The following is a 13,737-nucleotide window of genomic DNA, read 5'->3' as shown; positions in this document are numbered from 1 at the left end:
AGATTGTTTTCTCAGCATTTCTCCTAGTTTGTGGGTCCTCTACGGTGCTAGCATTGTCCTCAGGTTGGCTTTTCTTGTGGTGGCAAGATGACCGCAATTTCCAGGCCTCCGGTGTGCATTTCTCACTATCCAAAGCAAAACCCAAATCTCTTTATCCCTCAATTACTAAACAAAATTCTGTGCTTCACTTTGATTGGACCCCACTGAAGCAATCCTTGTGGCCCAAAGACTGCCTTAGCCTGTCTGGTCCTATCTCAGGAGCTGTAGGTGGGAGAGACCCCCCCCACCCCCCCAGCCCTCACAGCTGCTCATTGCTGGGAGAAGGGCTAAATGCGAGCCCAATCCCAGGGGGCCCACGTCCTCAAACCAGTATTTCTTGTTGCAAGGGTCTCCAAAAAATGTAAATGCCGAGGAAGATCTCCCCTCAGAGACCTGAAAATTTTATCTGCAACCCACAGGGGTGGATGTGTTTTCCGGGCCTGAGGGCCCCTGCCGACAAGAGTTCCATTGTTGGCTGTTGGAAAACACACAGCCCTGCCCCTTCCACCCCACCCCCTTCCAGGAAGGGAACCGGCTTTCAGAATTAGTCACGCTGCCAGCATCCCACACAACAACCCCATTGAATCCAAAGGGCAGTCCTGCAGGGTGAATGCTATTCTTATCCGAATTTACAGAGAGGGAAACTGAGGCCCAGAGAGGGAGACTCGCTTGCCTGATGTCACATGGTGAGAAAGGGGTGGAGCTAGGATGTGAACTGAGGCTTTCTGGCCCGAAGTTCCTTCTCTCTCCACCTGTGGGCCTACTGTGTGCCTCCACAGTGTGATCTACTTAAGGAGAGCAGGCCACTTGATTCATCTGTTACGAGGCCTGGGATACAGTGACTCCCAAGAATGGTTCTCGTTCAGTCGCTCAACAAATATTTCTCAGGCACCTGCTATGTGCCAGGCCCTGTGCTTCTGGGGACACAGAGGGAATGGAACAGTTAAGGTCCCTCTTTCCTGGTCTGACATTCCAGAGGGGAAAGAGTCAATAAATATAACCAGTAAGTGTGTAATTATACTCTGTGTCAGGAGGTGATAGGTGCTCATGCTTCGGGGGGGGGGGGGAAGAGAGAGAATAGGGTGGAGCGAGCAGTTTCCAGGTGGCAGTCATAGTTTTAACTCTGGCGACCAAGGAAAGCCTCATCAAGAATGTGATGTTTGAGCAAAGCCCTGAAGAAAGGAGATGAAGGAGGGACCCAAGCGCACATCGGCAGGAACAGTGAATCTGCTAGAGGGAACCCAGGATGTAAATGTCTGGAGGCTGGGAAGGTGCCCGTTGTGCTGGAGGACCAGCGGGGAGGCCAGTGTGGCTGGAGCCCAGTGAGCAAGGGAGGGAGGGGCTGAGGGGGAGGAGATGGTGAGGTCGGAGATGCCAGGGGACCAGACAGGGGAGTGACGTATGGGTCTTGGGTCATGGTGAGGACTTTGCTTTCGCCAGGACAGAGGTGCGGCCAGTGGAGGGCTCTGAGCCTGGAGGGCCCTGACCTGACTCAGAGGTTCGCAGGCTCCCTCTGGCTGTGGGCAAGGAGCAGACTGAGGGCAGGCAAGAGAGCAGGGGACCCAGGGAGGGGCTGCTGTGGTGTCCAGAACGGGGAGGATGGAGGCCGGGCCAGGGCAGGGACAGTGGGGGAGAAATGGTTGGTTCCGGAAATATTCTTTGTGGTCTAATTCTCTTTTCTAACCTGCCCTATTGTCTTTTTGCCACCCCCCCCCATGTGTTGCCCCATCCCGCAACACACACATACACACAGGTGTGGAACCAGACGACCTGGCCTGGAATCCCAACTTTGTCCCTTAATTAACTGTGTCCCTTGAGGCTGAGTGACAGCCCCTCGTTGCCACACTTGCCTCCCACTGGCAGAGTAATGCCTGCCTAGCAGTCCCGCAGCAGAGTCTGGAACGTTCTCTGAAAACAGAGGGAGAGAGTTAGCAACAGTTGGTAAATGACACGGGGACATGCAGGGGTGCGGAGGTGGTCCTCGCCGGGTGCGGCAGCACCTCTGTAGACACCGAGGTGCGGGGGCGGGGGGAGGGGATGGGAATACTGAGATGTCAGGGGCCCCTGTGGCCAGCTGCCGGGTCAGCGCCTTCCCGTGGCCACTGGTGCCAGCCATCCGAGCTCCGGGAACCGCAGACTCATTTCCCTGCCTCTGCGGCCAGGCGGGCCCTCGGGGACCCCAGCGGGCGGGGCCGGGCAGCCGGGACAGGGTAAGGCACCCACAGCTAGGGAGGAAGAGAGCCGGGCACACAGGGGACGGGGACGAGGCAAGCCATCCAAGCTATGGAAAGGGAAGACATTGCAGGAGGACACAAATAGCACACATGCTTTTATCTACAAAGAAACAAATGTTTATACATAACATTCACTGTATACTATGTGCTATATGCACGAAGACACAGCGTCTCAGTCCGATTCAGTTGTGTTCCTTTAGGGGCACCTGGGCGGATCAGGTGGTTAAGCGACTTCAGCTCGGGTCATGATCTCCCGGTTTGGGAGTTTAAACCCCTTGTCAGGCTCTGTGCTGACAGCTCGGAGCCTGGAGCCTGCTTCGGGTTCTGTGTCTCCCTCTCTCTCTGTGTCCCTCCCCGCCTCGTTCTCTCTTTCTCTCTTTCAAAAAACAAGCAAATAAACGTTAAAGAAAATTTTCGTGTCTAAGTTTACAATTTTTATCCATTTTCCCCAACTTTTATTTTGAATGTTTGTAACGACAGGAGTGTTACGGAGAGAGTACGACAAACCCAGATACCCTTCGTGGAGATCCACTAAGTCTTAATAAATATTTTGCCTCATCTGCTTTCACTCCGTATGTCGGTACCCTAGTTGTTGTTTGTTTTCTGCGTCTCCTGCATCTCAGACCTCTTCTCCCGTTCTCCCGCCCCCGCTGGAGCAGGCTGGCTTCTGAAAGACTCCTCAACGCCTTTCCAGGGGGAAGCCACAAAGCACAACCAAGCTCTTCTTTGCTTTTGCCTTTTCTCCTCACCCTGGGCAGATTCGGGATGACAGGTCAGGGGTCCTTCCTGCATGAACCACGCCTGATCCATCCTGGGCTGCCTCTGTCCAGGGTCTGTGCTGTAATGGTGGCCCCGAAGGCGGAAGCAGGTCTGAGATGGGAGGTGGGCCTCCCTCTCCTACATACTTTCCCGTGAAGCCTCAAACCAGGGGGATATGGGGCCTGGGTCACCCCGGAGAGATGGACCGGCCCCTGCAGCCCCGGCTGCCAAGTGGGAATGCGGGCCCAGTTAGGCCATGTCTTCCACGAGAAGCTGGAAATGCAGCTTATTGTGTTGGAAACATCCGGATCTTTAAATGTCGGCAACTGTTAGTTTTTGCAACACTTTGGGAACCAAAGGAAACATGTACAACCGTTGGGCTTGGGCCCCCCTGAACATCAAAAGCAAATGGCAAAACCAAAATTAATAAAGCTGCTTACCACCCCGTGGCTTTGATTTTTTACTTTCATTCGGCATTCCTGAAAACCTTGTGATGTTCAGAAGCTATGTATAGGTTTGATTTTTCTCATGTTGCAAAAATTCCTAGGGTACTGAGAAATCACAGCCAATCACAGCTTCAGCAGACTCTGTAGGGCCAAGTGATGTCAAAAGCAAAATGAGGGGGAAATGTTTCGGATGACTTTTTTCTCTCTATAAAAATAAATATAACACATATTTATTTATAAAAGATTATATAAACATACATTTATATGTATGTATTACATACATACATGAGAGAGAGAGAGAGAGAGAGAGAGACTTTAGATGTGATTGAAGTCAAGTTGGCCTAGAAGACACCCCAAAAGAGATCCAACCCCCAATAGGATGCAAGGAGCTGCACCCACTACTGACCCCCCCACCCCACGAGTGTCAGTGTGTGCACCTTCACGCATCCACATGGGGGTCTCAAGTCAGAAGCCCCAGCCTCAGGCCAACACACGCATGGATATGGCACGTTCTGGTCCAACCCTAGGGGGAAGTTATGGTCGGCCTGGGTTGGGGAAGACCCCATAAGCGTCTGTATCTCTGAATGCAAGGCCACCATGATGAAAGATGCAGGAAATAAAGCTGGCAGAAGTTGATTCTCCAGGCGGAACCCAGTCCTTAGACGTGATGTGTTTTGTTGGACTTCTGTAATTTTTTAAACCTGCATAATTTTTTATTTATTTTATTTAAATTTACTTTTTTAACGTTTATTTGTTTTTGAGACAGAGAGAGACAGAGCATGAACGGGGGAGGGTCAGAGAGAGAGGGAGACACAGAATCGGAAACAGGCTCCAGGCTCTGAGCCGTCCGCACAGAGCCCGACGCGGGGCTCGAACTCACGGACCGTGAGATCATGACCCGAGCTGAAGTCGGCCGCTCAACCGACTGAACCACCCAGGCGCCCCTTAAACCTGCATAATTTTTAAAAAATCTGACCCAACTTTTTTTTAGCAAGTAATGTCTACACCCAGCGTCGGGCTCGAACCCATGACCCTAAGATCAAGAATCACTTGTTCTGCCCACTGAGCCAGCTACGTGCCCCCCGAGCCAATTTTTAATATTGGGAATTCTGTATAAAGATTCAGGTTTCTGACACGGATGGAACATATAGCAGCAATTGGCTGGGACTGTGTAGACACTATCCTTTAACACTTTTCATTAGACTTTTTTTGAAGTAGGGTATTTTTCGAATATAAAATTCCAAAGGTAGGAGAGGGAGTCTCCCTCCGCCCCACCCCCTAGCCTCTCACCCCTCCTCCCCAGGAGCAACCACGGGTGTCAGCCTCCAAAGACACCTCATTCATGAACAAGGGTAGGCATCCTTCCCTCCTTCACAAATGGTAGCAATTTCTATACATCCTGCTGTTTTTCCCCCAGCGAGGGGTCTGGGAGACACTTCCGTCTCTCTCCATGCGGCTGCCTTTTAAACAGAACAGGAGTTCTCCCATTTGCCGGGTGGCCAGCGTGCTTCACTCGTTCACGATTCTTGCCGGGTCCCTTTGGCAACCGAGTACAGGCTCTGGCGCAGGGAAGGACACCCCAGCTACCACGGAGCGCTCGCCCCTTCTCGCCTTCGGATGCCTGCAGTTCTTGGACTTCCCAGCAGAGGGAGACACCACTCAACTCCCAAGACCATCAAAGCGGTCTTCCCGGGCACGCTGTAATTTGAAATGTCTGAGCAAGAGATGCTATCTTCCCCCAAAGACCCCCTTAGCTGGACCAGGATCCTCCCCGGCAGGCCCCCCCTTAACACTGTTTCTGTCTCCCCCCTGAACTTCCCACTTGAACGGAGATCCACCCTGAGTGCCTCCTCCACTCCCTGAAAGGACTGGTCCCTTCTTAACAGGAGGGAGTCGGGGGAGGCCGTGTCCTAGTCTAGGGCCTGGGGTTGAAAAATGGCCTGAGGGAGCCACATAAAGAAAAGCATGTGTCTGGGCGTGCCCTCCTTGCCTCTCCGTGCCTCCCTGTTAGGAAGTGGGGGGCCCTTTCTCCCTGGCCTGGGCAGACAACCCCCAGCAGAGCCTTGACCTCGGAAGCCCCCTTTCCCCGTCCTGTGCTCCACACTCTCCCTGGCCTGGCTCCCGCAGCCCTCCTCTCCACCCCCGAGATGGTGTTGGGGGTCGCCCGGAGTCCAGCTGGTGGCCAGTGCAGGGCCACCCTTTCCTGGCCCTGCCCCTCCCCGTGACCCCAATCCTCCGCCAGCCACTCAAAGGCGCCTTGTTCTCCATCCAGCCCCCGGACAAAAGTCCCTCTGTCTAAAAAGGCAGAGAATTGGGGGGAGGGGGCACCCCAACGAGGACCGTGTGGGGGCCCACACAGACCCCAGCCAGAAGGAATGCCCGGGGAGGAGGGGCAGGAGAGGGAGGAGGGAGCGGAAGGAAGCCTTGCACAGTGCAATGGCCTTATCCGGAGTGGGAGGCAGCCTCCACCCCAACACCCACTGCGTAGACCCGGGCATCTGACTCCCTGCGCCCTTGGGAAGGTCTGAGCTAGGAAGGTCCGCTTGGTGCTGAGAAACCAGTTCCCAGGCTCTCTCGGGCATGGTGGACATGACGGGGAAGAGGCCATGGTCTAAAGCCCGACAGCCCCCACCCCGCCCCCACCCCCACCTCATGACCTTGGTCACATCAGCATCTTCTGCTGGCCCTCGAATTGTCAAAAGCAACAGGTGGTCTGGAAGGGGACTCTAGCTATCCTGCGATTGCTCGCAAGCACAGCACAGTCTTAAGTAAAAGAAATCAGATTAGGACCCCAGTGCAAGGCCTTCCCCCACCATGCTGCAGGACGGAAGCTCTGCATTTAAAGACCCCAACCTTCTTCCTGCCAGGTGCTTTTCACAGGGGCAAGAGATTAAAGAAAACCCCTCCCCTGATGTGAGGGACAGAATTCCAGCCCATCCTATTCTCCCTTTGCCGCACCTGAGGCTGCTGTGAACTTGGGGACTGCAGGGAGCTCCCCGGCATTAGTGGTAGGGGAGAAGGGTGTGGGAGCTGTCTCTTTAAGAGCAGGAATGGGGTGAGAGAGCCCCTGAGCTTTAGGGAGTCCAACTTGTTCTCTACCTGCCCAGGTTTGCTTAGGGCGGGGCAGCTGCGGATAAAGGCAGGACTCAGGCTTAGCAGCCCCATTCTCTCCCTTCTCTCCTGGAACTTTCCAAGCAGCCTGGGGAGCCACACAGGTGAGCAGCTGGGCTCCCCTCCTTCCAACAGCCTCTTGGCTCTGCGCCCAAACTATCCCCGCCCCTCCCTCCACTTACCTCTGTTAAAGACTCTAGAACCTCCCTTCAAGAATCTTTTCTGGGGGGCAAGGGGGCAGCAGATTAGAGAAAGCCCCTTCCGTTAACGTGATCCCTGCCCCCCATCATTCTCCCTTCGGGGGGCTGGGTGAGCCAGCTGGGATGAAGGTAAGGCCCACACGTGGGATCGGGGTGACTGGGTAGATCGGGGGTGTCCGAGTTGACCAGAAGCATCTGGATTAGGGGTATCTGGGTGGATAGGGTTGCAGAGGGGTGCCGGGGAGGACTGGATCCAGGTGGGTCAGGGCGGATTGAGGGTATCAGACTCGGATGTCTGGGGATTGGGGATGTGTGGATCCTGAAGGCCTCCTGGAAGAGGAGATGGTGGCTTCCTGGGGAAGCTATAAAATGGGGAGTTGGTAGGAAATTTCCGGGAGGTGAGGGAGTCGTCAGGCTCGAAGGGCTTGGCCACCATCATGGAGGAACAGAGCGGATAGCACAAGGCGGCTGGTAGAAACGGCTCTGGACCCCGTGTTGGACCCGCAGGGTGGGAAAGGAGCAGAGAGGGGTGGGGAGAGCCTCCACCTGCAGGCTGCCCTCCTCTCTGAGCCTTCACACCGACACCAACCAGTTCGGGAGCAGCTCACAAGCCTCTTCCAACAACAGTCTGGGCAGGTGCCCAGACACCAGCTCCCAGCGGCCTGCACCGTGGGAGGGCCAGGCCGGAAATGTCGCCCAGGGGCTGGGGCGCCGCTAGGATCCCTCATCCATCCCCCCTGTGCCAGGGATGCTGAGAGGTGCCCGAGACGGGGAGAAACAGAGCCCTCGCGGCCAGGGGGACGTGGTGAATTCCATGGACAGAGGCTTCAGAGCGGGGACTCTGGGTCCTGGGGGACGGCATGCAGCATTAAGCTGAGTTAGCAGGGGTTACGGGGTTGTGACAGCAACGGGGGGTAACCACAGTGCCAGCTTCATCAAGCCACGAAGATTATGTAAGTGAATAAATGCAAAGAACTGAAACAGTGCCTGGCATGGGGTAAACAATTAAGCATTAGCTCTTTTTTTTTTTTTTTTTTTTTTCAAGCTTGTTTATTTATTTGGAGGGGAAGGGGCAGAGAGAGAGAGAAGATCCTGAGCAGGCTCTGTGTTGTCAGCCCAGAGCCCCATGCGGGGCTTGAACTCACCAACCTCGAGATCATGACGTGAGCAGGAATCAAGAGTCGGACGCTCAACCGGCTGAGCCACCCAGGCCCCCAGCCAGCACTAGCTGTTATTACTAGTATTAGCACCATCTCGGGGTGACGAAGCCTGGCCAGGTAGCTTGGTGAGGACCCACGGGTCGTCCTGCCCACACACCCACTCCAGCTCTTCTCCCCAAACGTGTGGGGCCCTAAATGCCATAGCAATGCTTCCCAAAGCCTCAGACCCCCTTCCTGCAAGAAATGGGCGCTCAGGCTAAAACCATGAGTCCACCCTGAAGGACGAACGGCTGGGAGGATTCCCAGGACCTGAGTGCACAGGACCGGGGAGGAGTCTGGGCAAGAAACAGAAAGGAACACGGACTGGGGTTTCCATGGTATGGAGAGACGGGCTGGCTCTCTTCAGCTGTGGACGGGAGTCGCGGGGACGCAGCAGGGAAGGTCAAAAGGCTTTTCGCCAGGCTTAGGGAGGGCATGTGTTTTGCGATCGGTGAAATGGAGGATAGAAGAGATCGCCTCCGGGGTTTCCGGCGGTGGTGGTGGGGGGGGGGGGTGGCGGTGAAATGGGTGAACACACAGCAAGGTCACGGGCAGTGCCCAGCACAGGGTGGGTCAGAGGACGTGCTAGCTCTTGCTATCAACGTTTTGACAGCGGGTGCTTGTGGCAGTGGGGCAGGGGCAGGGAGGGGGCCGGGCGACGCACGGGGGCTTATCTCGGGCACTGAGGATGCGGGGAGGGTGGGCTGATGCCAGACCAGGAAGGGGATGGGGGGGGGGTTCTTCTTGCTGGGCAGGCCTACCTGGGGAGGGAGGAAATAATGCTGCCAGGAGGAGCCTGACAGAGCCTGGGGCCGGGGCAGGGGCAGAAACGAGGTGGGGGGCAGAAGATGGGCCTGGGGCTGCAGCCAGATGACTCGTCTCTGCTCTGTGCCCCACGCCCGCCCCAGCCTCCGGTTCTCCCTTGCCCACGCCTCGCCCCCAGCCGCCTGAGGAGCCGGTCGGGCCCCGGCCCTGGCCCAGCCCGAGGTCTGCAGAGTCTGGGCAGGGCAGGCAGGCTCCGAGCTGTCCTGTGGCAGACACACCCGGGAACCGGGCCTCTTGCCACCTGGCTCCCAACGACCCGTTTCCCAAAACACCCCGAGGCCCTGAGAGTCCTGAGTGACGAGCAGCCTCTGCAGAGCCAGGCTGCTTTAAGTCCCGCTCCCCGCCGGGCTGACCCTACGCACCCATTTCCAGCTTTCAGTTTCTCAGTTTCCCCATCCGTAAGATGGGGATAACGGCAGGCAGCACCTCCCTCGTTTGGTCGCCAGGGCAATTCGCTTCAAGCCCCAAGTTTGTGTCCAGTGAGTTGTTACTGTGGTCCCTCGCCAGGTCCGCGTCGTCACCCACACCCCCTGTGCTTACCTCCCAGCCAGTGAGTGGGTTTTAATGCCAGCCTTCCTGCCCTGGGGCGAGCTGCGTACCCCGGGTGGGGGCAGAGTAGGAGAGGATTGGGAACCAGAGGCACCTGTCTGGCAGCCCGCAGCCCTGCTCAAGTTGGACCCTCCCCATCCGCCCCCACCCCTCCAGGCCAGCTGGACGCGGACATGCGAGAGGTGACCCTAAGCCTGCTCATCCTCCTGACAGGTGAGTACCCATCCCCGGGACTGCCTTTTCCCCAAACCCCTCTGTTGAGTGGTGGCCAAGTTCCACGTGTGTCCCTCTCATGCTTTCCGCCTCCCTTGTGGGGTAGGGACTACCAGGACAGCATCTCCTTGAGGGTAAGAAGTGCCACACTGGTGACTTCAAGGGACACACAAAGACAGGACCTCTTAAAGCAGAGGCTCACACAGCTACAAAGTCACCCTCTCGAGGGAGGAGAAGGCTCAGCCCTGTGTACTGTGTCTTTAACACCTCCCTAACACTAGTACAAGAGATGACTGGGAGCTTCGTGTATGCGGCAGTTATGGAAATCCTTTGTGCCTCAGTTTCCCCAGTGTAAAAATGGAGACAATAATGGTATGCACTTAATAGTCATTTCACAAGTTAGTACTTGAAAAGCAGTTAGATGGGGCACCTGGGTGGCTCAGTCGGTTGAGCGTCCAACTTCAGCTCAGGTCATGATCTCGCGGTCCGTGAGCTCGAGCCCCGCGTCGGGCTCTGTGCTGACAGCTCAGAGCCTGGAGCCTGTTTCAGATTCTGTGTCTCCCTCTCTCTCTGCCCCTCCCCTGCTCATGCTCTGTCTCTCTCTCTGTCAAAAATAAATACACATTAAAAAAAATTTTTTTTTAAAAGAAAGAAAGAAAAGCAGTTAGAACAGGGCCCAGTGCAGAGTAAGCACATTGCGTTTGTGCTTTAAATATAATTAAAAATTGTTAATCTCCTTTTCACAAAGAAAGAACAGAGCTTAGGCCCAGAGCTCAGGTGGCCCACTGCTTCTAGCCCGAATGTAATCCTAGTCCTTTGCTTTTCTGGTATTTTTTTATCCCTCACATCGGGCAAGATTGGCATTCCATCCAGGGTAGTAATACAAAGCTGCACTTTTGAGTAAAGTGCATTAAGTTTATAATTAGTGATTTGCTTTAAAAGGAAGTGGCGAGCAAACACCAGAACGGGTGGGGTGTGGATGAGGCTGTGAGAATGACCGGGAACTGATGCCATCTGTCATCTTGATAAGTTGATAAGAATGTTGCTCCACGGGGCACTGGGCGGCTCAGCCAGCTAAGCGTTCGACTTCAGCTCAGGTTAGGATCTCGCAGTTCATGAGTTCGAGCCCTGCATCGGGCTGGCTGCTCTCAGCACAGAGCCAGCTTCTGATCTTCTGTCTCCCTCTCTCTGTCCCTCCCCTGTTCATGTCTCTCTTTCTCTCTCTCTCTCTCTCAAAAATAAACATAAAAAAATCAAAAAAAAAAAAAAAAAAAAAAAGAATGTTGTTCCATTTCTGCAGGAGGCGTGGATTAGCAGGTGTCTGGAAACACCAGGCCAAAGAGTGGCCTAAAGCCGCCCAGATTAAAACCTATTTTAGGAGGCAAAGTGCCGGCAGGGCTCACAGGCTTGGAGCTCGGGGGCAAGTCCACACCTCCGAGGTGAGAGGTGCAGGGGCAGCCAGTGGGGGCCGGATGCCTGTGCCCGCAGGAGGGGAACTGTCTGCCAGGGGACCCTATCTCGAGGCCCCTGAGGCTCTGTGGCTCTGCCCAGCAGTTTACTGAGGCTGGCACCGCCATCCCCTGTCCTTCCCGCTTCTCCCAGCAGGCCTGCCTGCCCTGGATGCCAACGACCCAGAAGGTGAGTCAGACTGGACCCTTCCACCAGGCTCACCCCCAAATTCCCCGCCCCCCCGCACCCCTGCATCTTGGCTGTTGTCCTGGATTCACGTTCTTTTTCTTTTCTTGCAGATAAAAACAGTCCTTTCTACTATGGTGAGAGCTTGCACCCCTCTCTCCGGAGCCTCCCACCCCCACCTACTATTTTGTGCCAAGGGGGCCACCTAGGTTGGGTGAGGGTCTGATGTGGGCGAAACAAGGGTGAGGATAGGAAGGGGCGAGGAGTGGGGCACTGAACAGTCAACACCATAGGATAAAGGAATAAAGGAATGAGCGAGGCCAATCTGGTCCCTGCGAAGGTTCTCTTCCGGCAGGACAGACACACAGGAAGCCAGGACAGTTCACAGGAAGCCGTTGTTAGGGTTCAAGTCAACGGCAGGGGGAAGGGTTGTCTTGCAAAAACTGCCTGAAGGAGGCGAGCTACACGGTGGCCTCCCCGCCGTCTCTCAAGCACGGCAGACACACTCCAGACCTCCAGACCTTTGTACCTTCCGATCCCTTCGCCACGGCCCCCTGCCTCGCCTCCCCGGGTCTCTGCTCGGAGAAGCCTTCCCTGACCACGCTGGGCCTCTGACTTTTTGTCCCCTGGCCCTGCTTATTTGTCTTCAGAAAGCTTATCTTCACTGACCTTCCATTGAATCTCTTATCGCTTGTTTGTGTGTAAAGGTGAATGTGAGCACAGGAGGGCTGGGGGGCTGTCTGTTCACTCCGTATCCCCGGCTCCCTGCCCGCCATAGGTGCCCAATACTTACTTGTTGGATAGATGGGGGTTTGATGGGGGGGCAGGCACTGACGACCCCCTCCGGGTTTCTCCTAGACTGGCACAGACTCCGGGTCGGTGGGCTCATCTGTGCTGGGGTTCTGTGCACCATCGGCATCATCGTCCTCATGAGTGAGTGGGGACGCTGGTGGCCGGGCTGGCAGGGCAGGGCTGTGGGCCCGGGTCCTCTCTCCTAACCATCCCCTCTCCTCAACAGGTGGGAAATGCAAGTGCAAGTTCAGCCAGAAGCCCAGGTAAGACGGGTTTCCGGTGTGCCCGGCTCACGCTGAACAGACACCTTTCACTGGTGGAAGGAGCTAAATCTCGCAGAAAGAGGCCTCCCGGCGCTGCCCTGGAGAATTCGCGCCACTAAGATTTTTCCAGGTTTATTCTTCAGAGCTGATAATCTTCAGAGGGCCCCAAATCCTGAACAGCTTTGGTCCCTGGAATGTTACAACCAGCATTGGAAAAATAGCCAGGAAGCTGTCAGGGCAAGCTGAGAATCTTCTAGCCTTGAGAGGACAAGGGGGTAGATACTGATTTCACCACTTTTCTTTCCCTAGTCACCATCCAGGGGACGCCCCTCCTCTCATCACTCCAGGTAAGACAGGACCAGCGTGGGGTGAGGGGAACACAGGATGTGAGGGGTGGGTGAGTGTGCACGTGTGTGCACGTGCCTTGGGGAGAAAACTCCATGTGCATTCACAAGCTGACCCGTCATCTCTCCCAGGCTCTGCCCATAACTGTTGAGGATGGATCGACCAAAAGGACATGGACGTCCCTTCTCTTCCCCCAAGTCTTGGCTCTGCATGGGAGCCTGGACTCCAGGATGGAAGTCTCCCTCCTCTCCTCAGACCGCCTTGCCACGGTCTCATCTCACCTCTCACTGGGGGTGGGGGTGGGGTGGCTTTTTGTTCAATTTTTAATCTAAAAGTTGATCTTGTCTCCTGCCCAAGCAGCCTCAAGACTCCCTACGTTGGGATGGGCTTTCACTGGCAGCTGGCACAGAAGCTGGCCATCATCTCTCTGTTGGGGAAAACCCAAAGGCCTGGCGAATGGCATGAGGTCTGCCCTCTGCCTCCCAAGGCTAGGGGAGCCACGGGTGCGATTTAAAATTTTCTAGTAGCCAAACGGTGGACACTCTGGGGAGTGAAAGGGCGCTCTAACCAGATGGAAAGCTGGGACATTGAGACCATCCCAGGAAAACAAGGATGTGGATCTTCCTATCACGATATGAGGAGTCACATAGATTATGATTAGAATAGAAAGACCCCATGACCCCCCCCCCCACCTCTGGGACCCCACTTGATTATAGAAAACTCTTCCCAGTACCCAACTGTCCCTGTGAGTTCTCTAAATAATTCCCCATGAGACTAATAATATATAGTGGCCACATGGCGTGAGAACCTCCAAGGAGCCTCAAACTCCCTTGAGACTCCCCAATACCCAAAAAGATCTCCAAAATGTCCCCAAGGGCCACCCCATATAACGCCTAAAACCCTTTAAAACACCTAAAACTATCTCCTACGATGCCCTGAGACATGACCCAAAGAAGAGATCCACAATAAACCAGCGATTTGTTCCTTCATCATGCCCTATTTCCTTCAAACATCCCACGAGGCCCCCATAATCATGAGCCCACACTCATGGGGCTTGCGAAAAAGCAGCAGGGGCAGCCAAAATGCACCCCATGACCTCTCCCCTCCATAACACTGCTCCTGGGATA

The 13,737-nt window shown here is 55.2% G+C and overlaps 1 protein-coding gene and 1 long non-coding RNA gene across 2 annotated transcripts; both read left to right on the top strand.

The window, feature by feature from the left end:
- Positions 1-387: 387 nt before the first annotated feature.
- Positions 388-3,481, top strand: LOC123578327. The gene is made up of 2 exons (XR_006702317.1): positions 388-645; positions 2,754-3,481. It is a non-coding gene; the product is annotated as an uncharacterized LOC123578327 (long non-coding RNA).
- A 5,560-nt stretch (positions 3,482-9,041) lies between these two features.
- On the top strand, positions 9,042-13,597 carry FXYD3 (FXYD domain containing ion transport regulator 3). The gene is given in 8 exon segments (XM_045441238.1): positions 9,042-9,292; positions 9,519-9,575; positions 11,181-11,213; positions 11,324-11,347; positions 12,069-12,150; positions 12,152-12,265; positions 12,575-12,612; positions 12,742-13,597. Coding segments are annotated over 8 exon segments (444 nt in total). The 5' UTR covers positions 9,042-9,216; the 3' UTR covers positions 12,762-13,597.
- Positions 13,598-13,737: the final 140 nt, after the last annotated feature.

Source organism: Leopardus geoffroyi, chromosome E2 (assembly GCF_018350155.1).
Source record: "Leopardus geoffroyi isolate Oge1 chromosome E2, O.geoffroyi_Oge1_pat1.0, whole genome shotgun sequence".
NCBI lineage: Eukaryota > Metazoa > Chordata > Mammalia > Carnivora > Felidae > Leopardus > Leopardus geoffroyi.
This window is presented reverse-complemented; position numbering and strand designations above follow the sequence as displayed.